This window comes from Coturnix japonica, chromosome 1 (genome assembly GCF_001577835.2).
Source record: "Coturnix japonica isolate 7356 chromosome 1, Coturnix japonica 2.1, whole genome shotgun sequence".
Classification (NCBI taxonomy): domain Eukaryota; kingdom Metazoa; phylum Chordata; class Aves; order Galliformes; family Phasianidae; genus Coturnix; species Coturnix japonica.
The window spans coordinates 20,041,829-20,056,848 of NC_029516.1; the positions used below are offsets into that span (position 1 = coordinate 20,041,829).

A 15,020-nucleotide genomic window follows, 5' to 3' on the forward strand; every position below is an offset into this window, starting at 1 on the left:
GGAACTATGAAGATGTACAGTGATCTCATACTGCATCTCATTTGTTCTCCTCAACTTTAGCTCTAACAGAAAGGCTGTTCCAACAGCGAAACATGAAAAGCAGCTTGAACAACCACAGCATTTGGTTACGTAAGATACCTTATGCTTACAGGTAACAGCACAGTGAGGTTAGTCTTTGGAAGCTGGCACAGTACAGAGGTCTCACTAAATTCTATGCTTTGGTGTAGCTGAAGATGTCTCGTTAGCCAGGATCTGTGGTAATGAGGTACAAGGAATGTTGCTCTAAGTCAATTTCAGATCCAGATACATCGGTCTTGCTCTGCTGGACCCTGTTGCTCTTGCAGACTTGTAGTCTTTTGGACACTCTTCGGATAGATTTATTTCAGTTTTTGTCACTAAATCACAGTAGGGTTGTGCCCATTTCCCAGACATCTTGTCAAGGACTTAATTTTTTTGTCAATTTTCTTTCATTTCTGTCCTGATAAGAATTCTGCTTTATCCCATAGTTTGTATTAGAATTGAAGTAATTCATGAAGAACAAAGTTAATATATTCATTATAAATTATTATGAACCATTCTCTCCATAAGCAGTAACCCACCATGTGACAGGTCATCTGGCCGAGGAATACATCACCAGCATAACGTGCTATATTCAAATACTTTTCTAAGAACAGAGGGCATGCATGGAGACCTTCTGCCAAGAAAATCAGTAGTTCTCTCCCCTCTCTAAACCACAGAGTGCCTTCAGACATGGATGCCAGATTTTGAAAGGTCATCTGGAAATATCTAAAGATAGGTTCTTTGTTTAAAGCCCAGGGACCATATTCTGTACTTTTCATCCAGGAATTATACTGATTCACATGTGAATGGAGCAACATGTAACATAACAGGACTTGGATGTGATGCTGAGCACTAATTGATGGTATCTTCATTCTAAACGCAGACTCAACATCAGAATCCATGCTCATATCTTCTCTTTCACGTCATCTTGGCACCAATTTTGGTGGGTCGATCTGAAAGTAATGCCTCCTCTTTATTCCTGTGGAAAGTACAACAGAGGCAAAGAGCGCAGTAACGCTATTTGGTAGAGCAAATTCTCAGCCATAAAACACTCTTTTTCAACGTAGTCACCACCATTAGCCAGTTCTCATGGATGAGATGATGAAATGCTCTTTGTGGTGTCACAGCTGTGCATGGCCGTCCAGAAGGTGGCTTGTCTTTTGCATCACTTGTTGCAACTGCTGAAACACGCCGCCCACTGCCTCACTGTGCTCTCTTCTACCATTTGGTCTCCACATTCATTAAGCATCAATGAATGTCAGTGGGTGCCATTTTTTCCGCATGGAGGAATTCAACAACGCGTTTTTGCTTCATATGCAGTTCCGCCACATCAGACATCATTCTGTCAGACTGCCCCTCTGCTGCCATCTGTCACACGGCAACATAACGTCACAAGAATATCAGTGGTAAGGTTCAATCTCTACTGCCGTACCAACAGTAACTTCCTCTGATGCTCTGGGCCAACGTAATAAAATAGGAAGCAATACTTTTGGAGAAGCCCTCACATTTGTTTTCACATTAGATACTCCACTAACAACATGGTTTAAGATGCCAAATTCAGGCACAACCAGTGTTTAACATAATCAATATCAGAGTAGCTCAGCTGCTCTCCAGAAGTACCTCTTAAATATCTTGGGGACAGTAATGAAGTTTCAGTAACGCATACTGCAAGGACCAGGGTGTTACAAACAAACAACTCCTGCAGGTGAAAACTTCATTCTTGAGGCACACCTTGAAAGAGAATGCATACAGCCTGTATATTTCTGCTTTGGGCACGTGCCTTTTGTCCTAACACAAACAACAGATTCTTAGAATCACCAAGGTTGGAAAAGACCTCCAAGATCACCCAGTCCAACCATCCACCTACCATCACCAGTATTTCCCACTGAGCCACGTTTCTCAGTACAACCTCTACATGTTTCTTGAACACCTCTGAGGACGGTGACTCCACCACCACCCTGGGCAGCCCATTACAGTGCCTGACCACTCTTTTGGAGAAGAAATTAACGTCCAACCTGAATGTCCTGAAATTATCCTCCAGAGACTAAAATGTCCTGAAATTATCCTCCATAGACTAAAAAAAAAGCATTCTGTGGTTAATGTAAACTGGGTCTAGATTGCTTTCTCCATTTTATTTTGAAGACAAAAAGACATTCTCTGCTGACAGTTCGACAGGCATAACCCTGACAAAGGACTATACACGCCGAGGGTCATTTCTTGCCTCGATCAAACAGTCACTGTTCTCAGTCAAAGGGCCATTCTAACCAGAAGCTTTCATTATTCAGTGACACGGGGGGACAAGGAGTTAAGTAAAAGATAGAAGCGTTCGAGCAGTCCGTGTACCTGGTACCCCAACCATCTGGGAAAGGCCCAACTCCCAATAAAGGGTTTCAAATCCAGCTCAGCTGTTCCAGTAGTTGCCTGGTTTTTGGCATCAACATTCAGAAGAGCCAACTGCTGACTCCGATTGCCTGCCAACTGCATTTAAGCAAACGCTTTGTGTCTGATATTTGATACAAGCATTATATTTCTTATTGTCAAGCTTTAAACGTCAGGTACTATCATGTCCCTCGGCTTGCACATATAAAAACATAATAACCATACTATCTTTTAAAACTTATGAAGCTTTTTCTCAGAAAACCTTACACCTCCCCATCTAATCCTCAATAACAAGTTTAAATACATATTGCTCGAATAATGAACTCAGAAGAAACAATTAAAATCCACGGAGGGAAAAACAGACAAAATATCAACTTAAGAATCATAGAATTGCTCAGGTTGGAAAAGACTTTAAGATCATCGAGTCCAACCATGACACAACCATACTACCCTAACGAACAACCCTCCGCTAAATCATGTCCCTGAGCACCACATCCAAATGGTTTTAAACACATCAAGGGATAGTGACTCAACCACCTCCCTGGGGAGCCTTAAGAGTTGTGCTCAAAGATATCAAAAACTCAGAGCACAAGCATGTATGTTTGTCAGCATTAATAGAGAAGACGGAATAAATGCAAAATATCAAGCTTCTCCATTGAGAGTATGTATAAAGCTAATGACTTGCCCTGCAGGTATTAGCCAAAACTACACCAGAGTATGAACCTGAATACTAGATAAATCACTGTTCTCATAAAGCACTCTACACTTTGCTCTGCAAATGCTGTAAAATTCGTCACGAAATACAATTAGTCAAGAAGTTACTTTAACACTGACACACTGATGCTATTTTAACACTCACTCAGTGTGCTCATGCTTTCAAATCCATGATTTCCAACTCATACTTTATTTTTTCAAGCAAGAACTAGATGTGCTGTAAGAGCTTGTTGATATAAAGTCTGCTCTGTAACTGCACAGATGCTTTCACGCTTTCTAACAGTGGAGAAAGGTTCACATCACTCTGCCCTTTTTGCTCACAAGAAAGACGTAGGCAACAAACAAAACACAGAGCAGGAAGCGTTCCCACTGCAGTGCGAGAGGGCAGCGCTGCTCCTTTTGAGAGCTTTGGTATCGTCTAAGCTTCCCTAACCCATTTACACTTCTCTATAAATAAAGCTGCTTATCGCTGTACTTGTGCTTCAGGAGCTTTAATTAGACCAGGAATTCCTCTAATGATTAGATAGAGGCAGTTGCAATGCATCAGTAACAGCCTTAAAAACAAAAGAGCATCTCCTTTTTCCTCTTCACATACATCTCACTTGGGAAAGCAAACCATTGTCAAATAAAATCACTAACCAAAAAATAACAGCTTCTTTTCAAAAGCATTTTTTAAGTTTGTTTACTGAGCGAAGAGTAAATCATAAAGTGATGAAGTAACATATAAGTAAGTTTCAAATTGCCTTCCATTACAGCCTGAACATCAGAACAGCAATAAGCTTTAGAATACAGCACAAACCAGATTGAAAACATGAAATGCCAGGTGCTCTTCAGGTGCTTTAGAAGAAGAAACAGGCTGAAGCATCCCGAGCCCAATCTCTGCAGCATAGCAGATGAGGATTTACATCTGTAAAAGCCTTGTAAGTCACAGCACCCACTGAGAAGAGTTAACCAGTTAGTACTCATGCTGGTTTAACAAAGCCATATTTGTTTGACCTTGAAATGTTGCTGTATTGTTCTACTTGCCCCCAGCAGTAGCTGTTTCCAGACAAGCTGTGAGCAGCTGAGAGATCTGCCAGGAGGAGAGAGAGGGTGTCACATTCCTACTCATTGTGTTTACTCACTGGCACAATCCAACTTTCCAGACGCGCAAACTACTGCGACTTGACAGTCCCTATTTACTGCTTTGTGAACTTGGCTGGGCAACCCAAACTACTTCTAAAGCATATAAGCAAGATGTACATCTATTTTAAAAGCCGTGCCATAATTAGCACTTACAAACCACACAGTTTTACACTAGTTGGGTCAAATTAATTTTATTATGCTCCATGATGAATTGCCACCAGTGCAACATCCTATTCACTGTACATTTCAAAAATTCACATACTAAAAATTTCAGTTTGATAAATGGAGAACTGAATGATTGAGAAGGTTCTTACGGATCCCATACATACAAGTGGCTAGCTGAAATTGTCTATGCACAGAGTGTTGAAATACAAAGCCTCATGCTAGTTTGTTAATTGCTAAGGCTATTTGGACAGTCATTTAACCAGAATATATAAGAGAGGCCTTCATTACAATGTTTAGCAACAATGCACCAGCATCATGAAATGTTATCTTCTGCTCACAGTGCGAGTGGCAGAGGGCTGAAGCATGCAGTTATGACTAACTTAACTGCCACTGCAGTCTTTATGCCTGAAATTTATCATGTACGTACACTATTTTAAAGTAAATATTAACCTGGATACCACAGAATGTGGGTGTACTTCTCGCATGAAGAAAAGGAAAATGAAAAACCAAAAGCTTTCTTTGGCCAGTATCTACAAATTAAAGTTTTTCTCAGTAGCGTAACTTCAGAGCTCCCAAAACCTGGAAGAGAAAATTGATTAATGAACTATGACGCTTAATTACTAACTATATTACATAAATTCCAGCTTTGGGAACAAAACAGCTAAACATATCTAGTAAGTAGAGTGTTAGGAAAACCTCTAGGCCTCATCCGCTTAATTTAAAATGCCCTATATGCAGTTAGAACAATGAAGGAGCAGTGCCAGAAGTTACATGAAAGCCATACAAGTACTTTCCTCCTACACAGGTTAACTCCACTGCCATTAGCTACCTGTGGCTGCACCTGCACCTAATCCAACATTCAAGCCACTGGAGCAGCAAAGCTAGTAGAAAGCGTTTCCAGCAGCAGAGGGCAATGAGAAAGCTACCGCAAGAAAATCAGACCACTTGGATTTTCTTTTTCCTCATGTTATGTGCTTAAATTACTCTCAGGAGGAAGTTAGCATCCTCTGAATAATTTAACTACAACCTTACTTCTCCCACTACTTTTAAGCAACTTTCCTTTCTTCTCATATGACTAAATTAATTCACTAGAGACTAGGCTATCACTGGGTTAGAAATCCAAGCCATATTGTGCAGGTCCAGCCTGCCAGCTTCAGGTCATCACTGGGTTTCAGTCAATACAATTCTGATAACTTAAATTGAGTTTGATACCTTGACTACAGCCAAGGACCCAAGACACTATGCAATAACTATGTTCCAAATATGACTGACTTAACTAAACATTCTGTGTCAGATGTATATTCAAAAACAAAAAACAAAACTACCTGAAAATTACAGTAAGTACAGTAATTAACGCTGCAGATATTAAATACCCACTTAGCAAAGATTAGTATTTTATGATAGGCAGATATGCCGATGTTTACTGCACTACGAAGTACAACGTATAAATGTTCAAGCTGTGAAATAAGAATCCCATTTTTTTGTCCACTTATTCAAATGCTACTCCTTTAAATAGAGGTCTTGATCTTCATCACAACCCTTGGTCATAAAGCCAACGAATGAACACAGAATATTGCCATGAAGTTCAGTATGCCGTCAAACCATATGTTGTTGAGTTACTGGCTTTCCAACTTGGACGTAGGATTGGTGTTTCAGTATTTGCCATGTACCATAACACAAAGACTGCAAAGTAATCCCGCTTATGTTTACTTTATTAGTACACCAATGCCCTACAAATTTTTAAAGATAATTAAACATTATTGAAGCAAGCATTAAACGCAGCCCTTCAGCTTGAAAACCACATAAAAATGATTTTAAAAATAAATCAAACTGTAGCAATTGCGAGCCTTCAGAACAGCCCCCAGTAATTTACATTTCTTCATTCTGAAAAGTCAAGAACTAGGAAAAAAAAGGACTGAACTGGTCTGCATCAAAGATGCCTTCATCGCAACATAAAGCCATCCTGTTTAATTCAGATAGAGAGTTCCCTAATTAAAGTACTCAACAACTCCTGCTATTCAACAGCAGTCAGTATTGCTACAGTTAGGGCAAGGCAACCTTCACAACTAGCTGTGCACTTCTGTAGTGATTTTGTGTTACGAAAAGTATACTGCTAAGATTTGAACTGCAATGTTGTGATGTATCTGAAACCATGCAATAGTATTAAAACAGCCTCAACATTCAAGTAGCATTGCATTTGAAATGAAGGGGCTAAATAAACTAAGAGCTGCATCACTTAAAGAACATAGTGCTATACTAGGTTTTAATAAGAAAATTTAGATACAGAAAAAGTAGGGTATGAAAATAGTGTTTTCCTTCTTGCATTATAACTAAATTACATTAAGGTTTTTGTCAGTCTCACATGTTACATTTAAACTCCCTTACTGATGGAATGGAAAGTATTCACATGTACATGATCATTCAGGTGTAAACTTGCACACATTAGCAGGGAGTAGCTTTGTAGAGGATTATGACAAACCTTTACAGATTAAATGAGGTATTGCACAGATTAATAAAAAAGCAAAAGGCAACAAAAATATACAGCAAATTGGTAGAACATTTACATAATAATTTTACAGAATCCATAGACAGAAAGTAGTGTTTAGTATATCATTCACCTTAAAAAATATATATATAATATAATATATGATCAATCATCCCATTCGTCATCATCTTCAAAGTCTTCTTCATCATCTTCATCCTCATCTTCATCTAAAAAACAGGAAAAAGAAGATGCCTGTATGCATCAAATTCTCATTACAGATTTGCTATTGATTGTTCCCAGAGCCTTCTGAAAAAGGTAGACACGAAAGAAGCAAGAAGTTCGAGGAGATCAGGACAAGACATTTGATAATACAATACTTTAAGATTGCTGGATTGCTGGGCATGGCATTCATTTAGATTGATAATGAATGTAAGTTAAATCTTTATCCTTTCTGCAGGAAAATAAATATTGTTTTTGGATACAAGAGGAACTGGTCAAATTCTCACTGTGTGCTCTATTACTCCTGTTTAGAGAACGTGAGAACAGCCAGCTTGTTCCAGAGTGAATTAATTTCTAGGACCTAAGAAGTGTTATCTCTGTAACAGGACTATCAGCTGTTTATTGTACAAGCAGATACAAATATTTTTGTGAGCTTAGGACTGTCATGGTTACTGGAATATTCTAAACTGTGTAATGCACATCAATGTCAGATTTGTTACCTTTATCCAGCCCTCCATTCATAGTTTTTTCATGCTACAAATTTTAATGACATAAACAAATTGTTTGGCAAAAGCATTTTCCCTTCCAGGAAATGCTGTATGTAGCACCCTTCTGGGATTTAATTTGTTGAAGAACCAATGTAGATTATGACACTGGGCACCAAACCACTAAACTACATTTAATGGTCAAATGGTACACAGACTGCAAGGACAGATCTGGTAGTAATGCCAGCTCTGAAAGAAAAACACGTAGCAAAGTCTAAAAGGAAGAGATGAACCTCAACAGCTGCACTGAAGCTACTGAATTGCATTTATTATAAACTGGTATCACAAGGAGAAATTCAAATCATCTTCCAGCTTTACTTTTTCCAAGCACTAAAGATTGAAAAAGTGATTCAGTGCTCAAATGGGACAGGTCAGGTGATGTGGGTTATCTGCTTGTTACCCAGCAGGTGGCACCCAAAGCACACAGGAAGCCGCAGTTTTAAGCATGTGACTTTCTGCAACAGCCCTGGTTTCTAGAAACACATCATTAAAACCCTTTTCAAAGCATTTTGGGAAAGTGTTTCAGATAACTCCAAAATAAATCAGCTGTAAGAATTTTTTTTTATATTGGATCCTAACCTCGATTAGTCATTTTAAATCCAATATTACTGCAAGGTACTATACATCAGTAATTCAAAGTAGCACAAAGCACCCACTCAAACCACCACCAGTGGTCTGCCTAGAGCATTCAGTATTTAAGTACGTGCTGAAAATCCATGCCTTCTCCCCACATTTTACGTTCAGTAGAGATGTTAACACTTGAAAAACTGATGCCCAGAGGTCAGAAGAATTCCATCAAGGCTTACCTGAAGAATGAATGGCTTTGCTCCTTTTCTGCATAACTTCCATTAATGCACCCACAATTCCTGAGGTGGGTGCAGGTGTAGGTGGTGCACTCTCCTGGCCATCAGATACCTTGGGAGAAGAGATTTGTTAGATTGGTATTATTAGTGAAACAGAATCTGTGTGCTTCTCAAAAAACGTTATAAAATCAATGAGTTCACTGTCAGCCACAAGGAAGACCAAAACTACAGTTTCTTTTATAAGTTAAAAATGTACCTCAAAATATGAAGTTTAATTATATTCTTTTAGCACACTATAAGTTTAGTTAGTCCATACTGAAGTATTCAATATCAGTACTCGTTCATAGTAAATTCACTTTCTAATCACTTAATACAGTAGTATTGTTTAAAGCAACATTCAAAAATCTGCCAGAAGTCATTATTCATTCTGCAATACTGCAGCCATCTGCAAGTCCCAAGGGGACTTAAGTGAGAAACACTTACAGACTTGAGCTGTATCCCCTGTCGTATCTGATCTAACAATGCATCTCTTCCTGAGCAAGACACTGGTCGACTGTTCTGTTCTACTTTCTTTAACTGGGCTCCTTCTCTGATTTGATCTAGGAGTGCTGCTTTGTTTCCTGCAGGAACTGGAAGCTGGTGATCGACCTCTGAAGGAAGGCCTGGTGGTGGAGGAGGACCAGGAGGCGGCGGAGGAGGAGGTGGTGGTGGGGGAGCAGATGAACCGCTGGCCGGTGGTGGCGGTGGCGGAGGAGGACCGGATGGCGCAGAGGATGAATGCACCGGTGGTGGAGGAGGATACATCCTGTTGGGGGGAGGTGGGGGCACGGCGGCACCTGGTCTAGATGGAGGTGGGGGTGGAGGTGCTGCTGTTGGGGCTCTTGAGGGAGGTGGAGGTGGTGCCCCTCGGCCCCTAGCAGGGGGAGGAGGAGGGCCCGAGCTGTGGGGAGGTGGTGGTGGAGGCGGAGGGGGTCCTCCTCTGCACGGTGGTGGTGGTGGTGGAGCTGAAACAAAAGATAATTTAACAATTACACACTACTTAATACTCTCAAGTCTTTCAGAGACTGGCAGAAGAAGGATAAAAGGGTTTGACTTGGTTTTTGCAAGGATCTCTGTGCCTGTACAAGTTTTACCAACCCTGGATTAAGCTGAAGATCACTGAAGATAAGCTGTGCTTATATGAATCCAAATTAAGTGGAATATAGCCCGTCTCTGTCACTTACTTTGCAAACTCTCGTAAAAGCACTGCAACACTGCAGGGAACAAGTGCAGAACAGAAAAAGACTGAGGTCACTATACTCTCCAGCCCATCCATTCTAGTTTGGTACTATGGCGGTAATATCCTTTATGGTACAAGTGTATTTGAAAGTCAAGGTTTCAATTTCCCACTAAAGGATGTAGGGGGAAAAAAATCTAAACAATAACAATACTCTAAGATATTTTTTAGGGTAGAATGCAAGGAAAATGGATTTTAGAAAACACACTTAAAACAAATGCAGGACTTCCACTTAACAAACAACTCATTGTTTGATTAGGGAATAAGACACAAAGTTTTTGCTACTGGAAGATGAAGCTTTAGAAAGTATGAATGCATTACAATTAGGAATAGGGGGGACACAAAGATGAACATACTGCATTACTGTGTTTAACAGCATGCCTTCATATCCTTTAACACCACGTGGCAGCCTCTACAAAGACAAGCAATGAAACAGTACTGTTGATACAGCATTTCAAGTTCAAGGTGACAGGTCAGGGCAAAACTTCAATCTAATGAAGCAGTTTCCTCTCGCAGGCAACAGGATAGAGAACTATTGCAAAGCTCTCCATTGACTACTGCCTTACTATAACAAAATTACCATTATGGCTACTGAGAGTTATCTTTTTTTCTGCCACCATTTGCCAGGCTGGCAAATAAGACTATTTTTAAGAGCAAAGCAACTAAATGAACTAATACTCATCCAGGAATACTGTCCTAATAATGTGACTTTCTCTTGCTTTGTAGCAATGGAGTAACGCATCATGATAGTTCTAAAAACTTATTTCACATTTTAAACTATAAAACTATCATCTGAGAAAGATCTTTCTTATAGTTCTCTAACTGTATGTGAATTCTGGGCATATGGAAAAACTGACCTTGAAAAAACTGGCAGCCATTGGCAAATATGCTTTTGCTCAATCTTTGTTTGCCAGTAGCAGCTGCTCTGAGTCGTTCCTTTAGATAGGCTCAAAAAATGTGATTGAATAATATATATGAAATCCTCCCACTCCCCCAGAAAGTTCAAAAACTCAGTAAACAAACTCTTAATCTCTTTATTCAAAATTAGTTTCAACAACACCTTCGTGGAAAGGACTTTAGAAAGTAACAACTTCAGGGCTACTTCAACATACACCATCACTTCTGTATCATTTGGCCTTGAAATGTACTTGCTTTGCTAATGGCATTTTAAATAACAGAACTTTATTTCTCCTTCTATCAAGCCATTACCACATTACCATTGCGGTAATATAAGTTGTGGTTGCTGCCCATTACCACTTAGTCATAGGGCAGCACCTGAATTATTAAGGAAGTTCTCACTTGATTTTATATGCTTGATAGCAAAAAGGGTATTATCCTTAAGATGATGCTTCTTTACTTCTTCTGTCCTGTTACATGCACTGAGAACAGAACAGGCTGCCTGCACTGCAGTACAGACGGCAAAGGCCAAAACAAGGGGATTTTGAAGAAGTACAAGGCGCTGGTGCCTCAGTGCTCATCCTTCCTTCCCTGCTCATCTCACAGATTTATCCACTCAAAAATCACACGTTATGTCCCAAATTCCACAAACTTCTCTATGTTTCCCATTCTCTAAAAAAAGAAATAGCAAGGAGAGAATCTCCTCTCGAACTTCATGTATTCTACAAGAGAAATACTGCCAACATTCTGATTTAAAAACAAAACAAACAAAAAAGACCCGGCCCTCCCCTTGTTTGTTATCCTGCCTGTATCTTCCTTTCTGGCCATCGGAGGGCAGTATTTTCAAATGCAACTTACACTGCAAGCACAACAGGGAGGTTTTCTGCATCTCAGACATGATGCACAACACAGCCAAGCTTCAGTCTGCAGATTTTGAACATAGAGCTCAAGTTTTCCTGTGGCAAAAGATCTCACTTACATCACATCTAGTGCAATATGCCACCTCCCAGCCGAGGAAACACAGTTCAGGAAGTTTTTGCTTTGTTTTCTGAAGGCTTGCCTGGGCTCAACTAAAGTCAAAAAAGGGAGGAGTAGCAAGGAGGGAGCACCATGACCTCATCCTCACTCCCTTCCCCCCAAACAGATGAGAGAAGCAAAATAAAAAGAAGCCTTAGTTTTTATAAGTGCTACATGGCTACTAACATGGAAGTCGGAAAAATCTGCTGCTGCCTCAAAACAAAACAAACCCAAACCAAACAACCAACATCAGAACTAGAGAAAGGGCAGGAAAAGTGAGAAGCTAAGTTCTATCTCAGCACAACGAAGTGTCGGCAACTCTCTGCACAGCATCCTAGTGGTGTGAGTAGTTAAGCACAGAAATTCTTGCAGTAAAGCAGGAAAATGTGTCCGAGTTGAGGAAAAAACACTTCAAACATCAGTCAAGTCTACGTATTATGTAACTGTGGATAAAACCACTGGAATAGTTTTATCTACCTTGACCAAAAAGCACAGAGGTAGATTATTATCATGCATGTTAAAAATGAGATGGCTTTTCTTTCAATCGTATACATGCAAGTGGACATAACTTGAATACACACAACAAAAATGGCATTTTAAAAGTATTTCAAGCTTGTTACAAGACTTCAAGCCAAGTCTTCTCAATTGAATCATAAGATCAGCAGTTTGGGATCAACAACTTTGTACACATTTTAATAGAGTCAATTTAATAGAGTTAGACTGTACACAGAACTTGAAGACTTACTGCTGAAAAAGACTGTAATTGAAATTTTGCCTGCAATTTATGTACAATATTTGATCATAATTTATAGCACTGCAGTCAAACAGATGTGGACTAAGGTTTCTTGTCCAGGAAAGAAATCACACAGCAGCATGAATACTTCACAGCATGCCAGCTCAAGTACATACCACTCCAACGTGGGGGCCCTAGAAATAAATGTAACAAAGTCATAGTACCCTGAACTTTTAGCTATTCTGCCACTCAAACTATTTATCCAGACCGCTATCATTTCAATGGCATTAATTATTCTGTTTTCTGTTTTTCCTGGGAAGTGTTGCAGGCAAATATTTAAAACTTTTATACTGATGGCCTGATGTTCAGATTGACTTGTTATGCTGTAGTAGATAATGCACCAGCTGAGATCACATTCAAAGACCAGGAAAGAAAAAGCTTATTTCAGAATTTCCTTTCCTCAGGAAGTTAAATCAGATTTCCTGACCAAAAACTTACACTTATTAAAGTTCAGCTTTCTAGTTTTGAAATGCTGGCAGGGTAGACATGACTGGCACCACACACACCTGTCATGTACTTCTACTGTAACTGATGACAGGAATATTGCTTCCAGAGTTTATATTTACTTATAAGATCAAAATTATAAATAAATGTACTACTTTTGCAGTCTGAAAACCTTGTATGAAATATGTATACAAGCACTGCTACGAGCAATTATTTAACTGACATAGGTACCATTCTTACCCTTAAGGAGAAAGTACTCTCATGGGTCACCCATGGACATTTTAACATGGAATACGGCACACAGAAACATGAAACCCAATACCTCTGAGGCAATACGAAGTTCAAAGAAAAAAAAAATAGTCAAGTTTCTCATCAACAGTTTCTATTTCAATCCCTGTGCCAAAAAACATCGTACAAAGTTTTGTGTGGAAATAAAATCCTACCTTGTCTGCGCAGTTCATTTTTAACTGCCTCCACACCTCCTGTTTTTTCAATGAAATCATATATGGCCTTGGAAGTTTCTTTGTCTTTCAGCTGAGCCTCTGAAATTCCACATAGATCAAACAAGTTTTTCAGTTCTGGGTCCAAGTTGTTCACCTGCAAGTCAGATACATTTAGGAGCTTGACAAGAGAAGTTACTCAACTATCATTTGTAGTGAGGAAAAAAACCTGTAATGTTATTGTGTTCCTTGCATCTCTTGTAGTTTCCATGGAAATAAGTAGGAGGCATTATTTTGGAGTGACTTATTATGGAATTGCACAATTAGTAATTATTTTGATGTGGTCAACTCATTTGATGCCAATCTTCACAACCTGTATTACAAAGCCTCGACAGCCTTCCGTCATTCAGTAGCTTGAACAACATACTAAGATTACTTACATCAAAACCTGTGTTTGGATCCCAACCAACATGTCCAATGTGTCTGAAAAAAGAAAGCAGAAAAGTCCACTTAATTGGAATAAAAAGGACCTTGTAATTGAAGATAAACAGGACACACAGGTAACTGCATTACTACTAGATTCTACCTTCAGCCTCTTGAGACACTATTTTTTACTCTATAGCACCCTATTTGAGAAGAGAATAAAGCTTCTTTTATTATCCACTTTTATCAAGTGGAAAACTAGATTCTTCCACTAGTTTATGGTCTGTTGCAAAATATTAGCGGTCTGGAGCATCTCCCTTATGAGGAAATGCTGAGAGACTTGGAACTGCTCAGTCTGGAGAAGAGAAAAAGGGATGTTTATAAATACCTAAAGAGTAGGTATCAAGCTACACTAACATTATGCATAATTTCACTGTTTTACTTGTATCTCAAAACACTACATGTCCACATCTCACTAGCAGAAGCAATTCAATTTAACTTCATTAAATATTTTACCTTATTCTCAGCTTTTCTATGACTGCTTTAGTATTTCATGAATGTGCATGAAGTGCTCCACCATTGTCAGGACCCAACAAACATAAACAAAAGCATCAAATTCTGTCTTCACTCTTGCACACCCTTCCACAAATCCTGATCAGAGCTAAGTTAAACTAATACAAATCATTAACTGCAATCCCGCCTGCATATGCTGAAGTCTGCATCAGTACAGCTACAACAGTGACCAGCTACCAATCACTGTTCAAGTTTCCTTTTGTCTCACTCTTCTGCATTCTTCATTTTCCAGTAGTGACATTAACAGATGCAGCACTTCAGCGCTCATGTCAGGAAATAATATGGTCCAGGTCTCAACTGTTTAAACACAGTCTGAACTGGGAGGCACTTTAGCCTCTCTCCTTTTGCTTCTGCCCACTAAGTAATACAGCAAAAACATTACTGTAACTGTTAATACTGGCATTACTTATATGGAATTTTATCCTGGGCAAGCATGTCAGTGGAAGCAATGAGGGATAATGGTTTGAAAGAATAAGATGTTCATTTGGCATATAAACCGTACACTGGTTTTCCTACAGTTCATGCAAGCTATCAATCCTGAACTAACTCAAGATCTTCAAAGTGCTGTTGCTTTAGCACGGCAAATAAATGCACAAAATAAGTGCACTTATTTTAAAAGGCAGAGGCTTAAATTATAATTTAGGAAGAACAATGGTTAACTT

At 39.2% G+C, this 15,020-nt stretch overlaps 1 protein-coding gene across 3 annotated transcripts in view; it reads right to left on the bottom strand.

Moving 5' to 3' along the window:
- Positions 1-4,453: 4,453 nt before the first annotated feature.
- Positions 4,454-15,020, bottom strand: part of WASL (WASP like actin nucleation promoting factor) — a 48,900-nt gene continuing 38,333 nt past the window's right edge. Inside the window, exons 7-13 of one of the 3 annotated variants that reach the window (XM_015853133.2) lie at positions 13,803-13,845; positions 13,366-13,519; positions 12,595-12,612; positions 8,979-9,499; positions 8,499-8,607; positions 7,062-7,155; positions 4,454-5,022 (exon numbers count right to left, since the gene is read on the bottom strand). In XM_015853133.2, coding sequence (XP_015708619.1) covers positions 7,094-7,155; positions 8,499-8,607; positions 8,979-9,499; positions 12,595-12,612; positions 13,366-13,519; positions 13,803-13,845 — 907 coding nt within the window. In that variant the 3' untranslated portion in view covers positions 4,454-5,022; positions 7,062-7,093. Of the gene's footprint in view, positions 7,156-8,498; positions 8,608-8,978; positions 9,500-12,594; positions 12,613-13,365; positions 13,520-13,802; positions 13,846-15,020 lie in introns of all 3 variants that reach the window. The other 2 variants (XM_015853122.2, XM_015853142.2) reach the window with 2 other exon arrangements.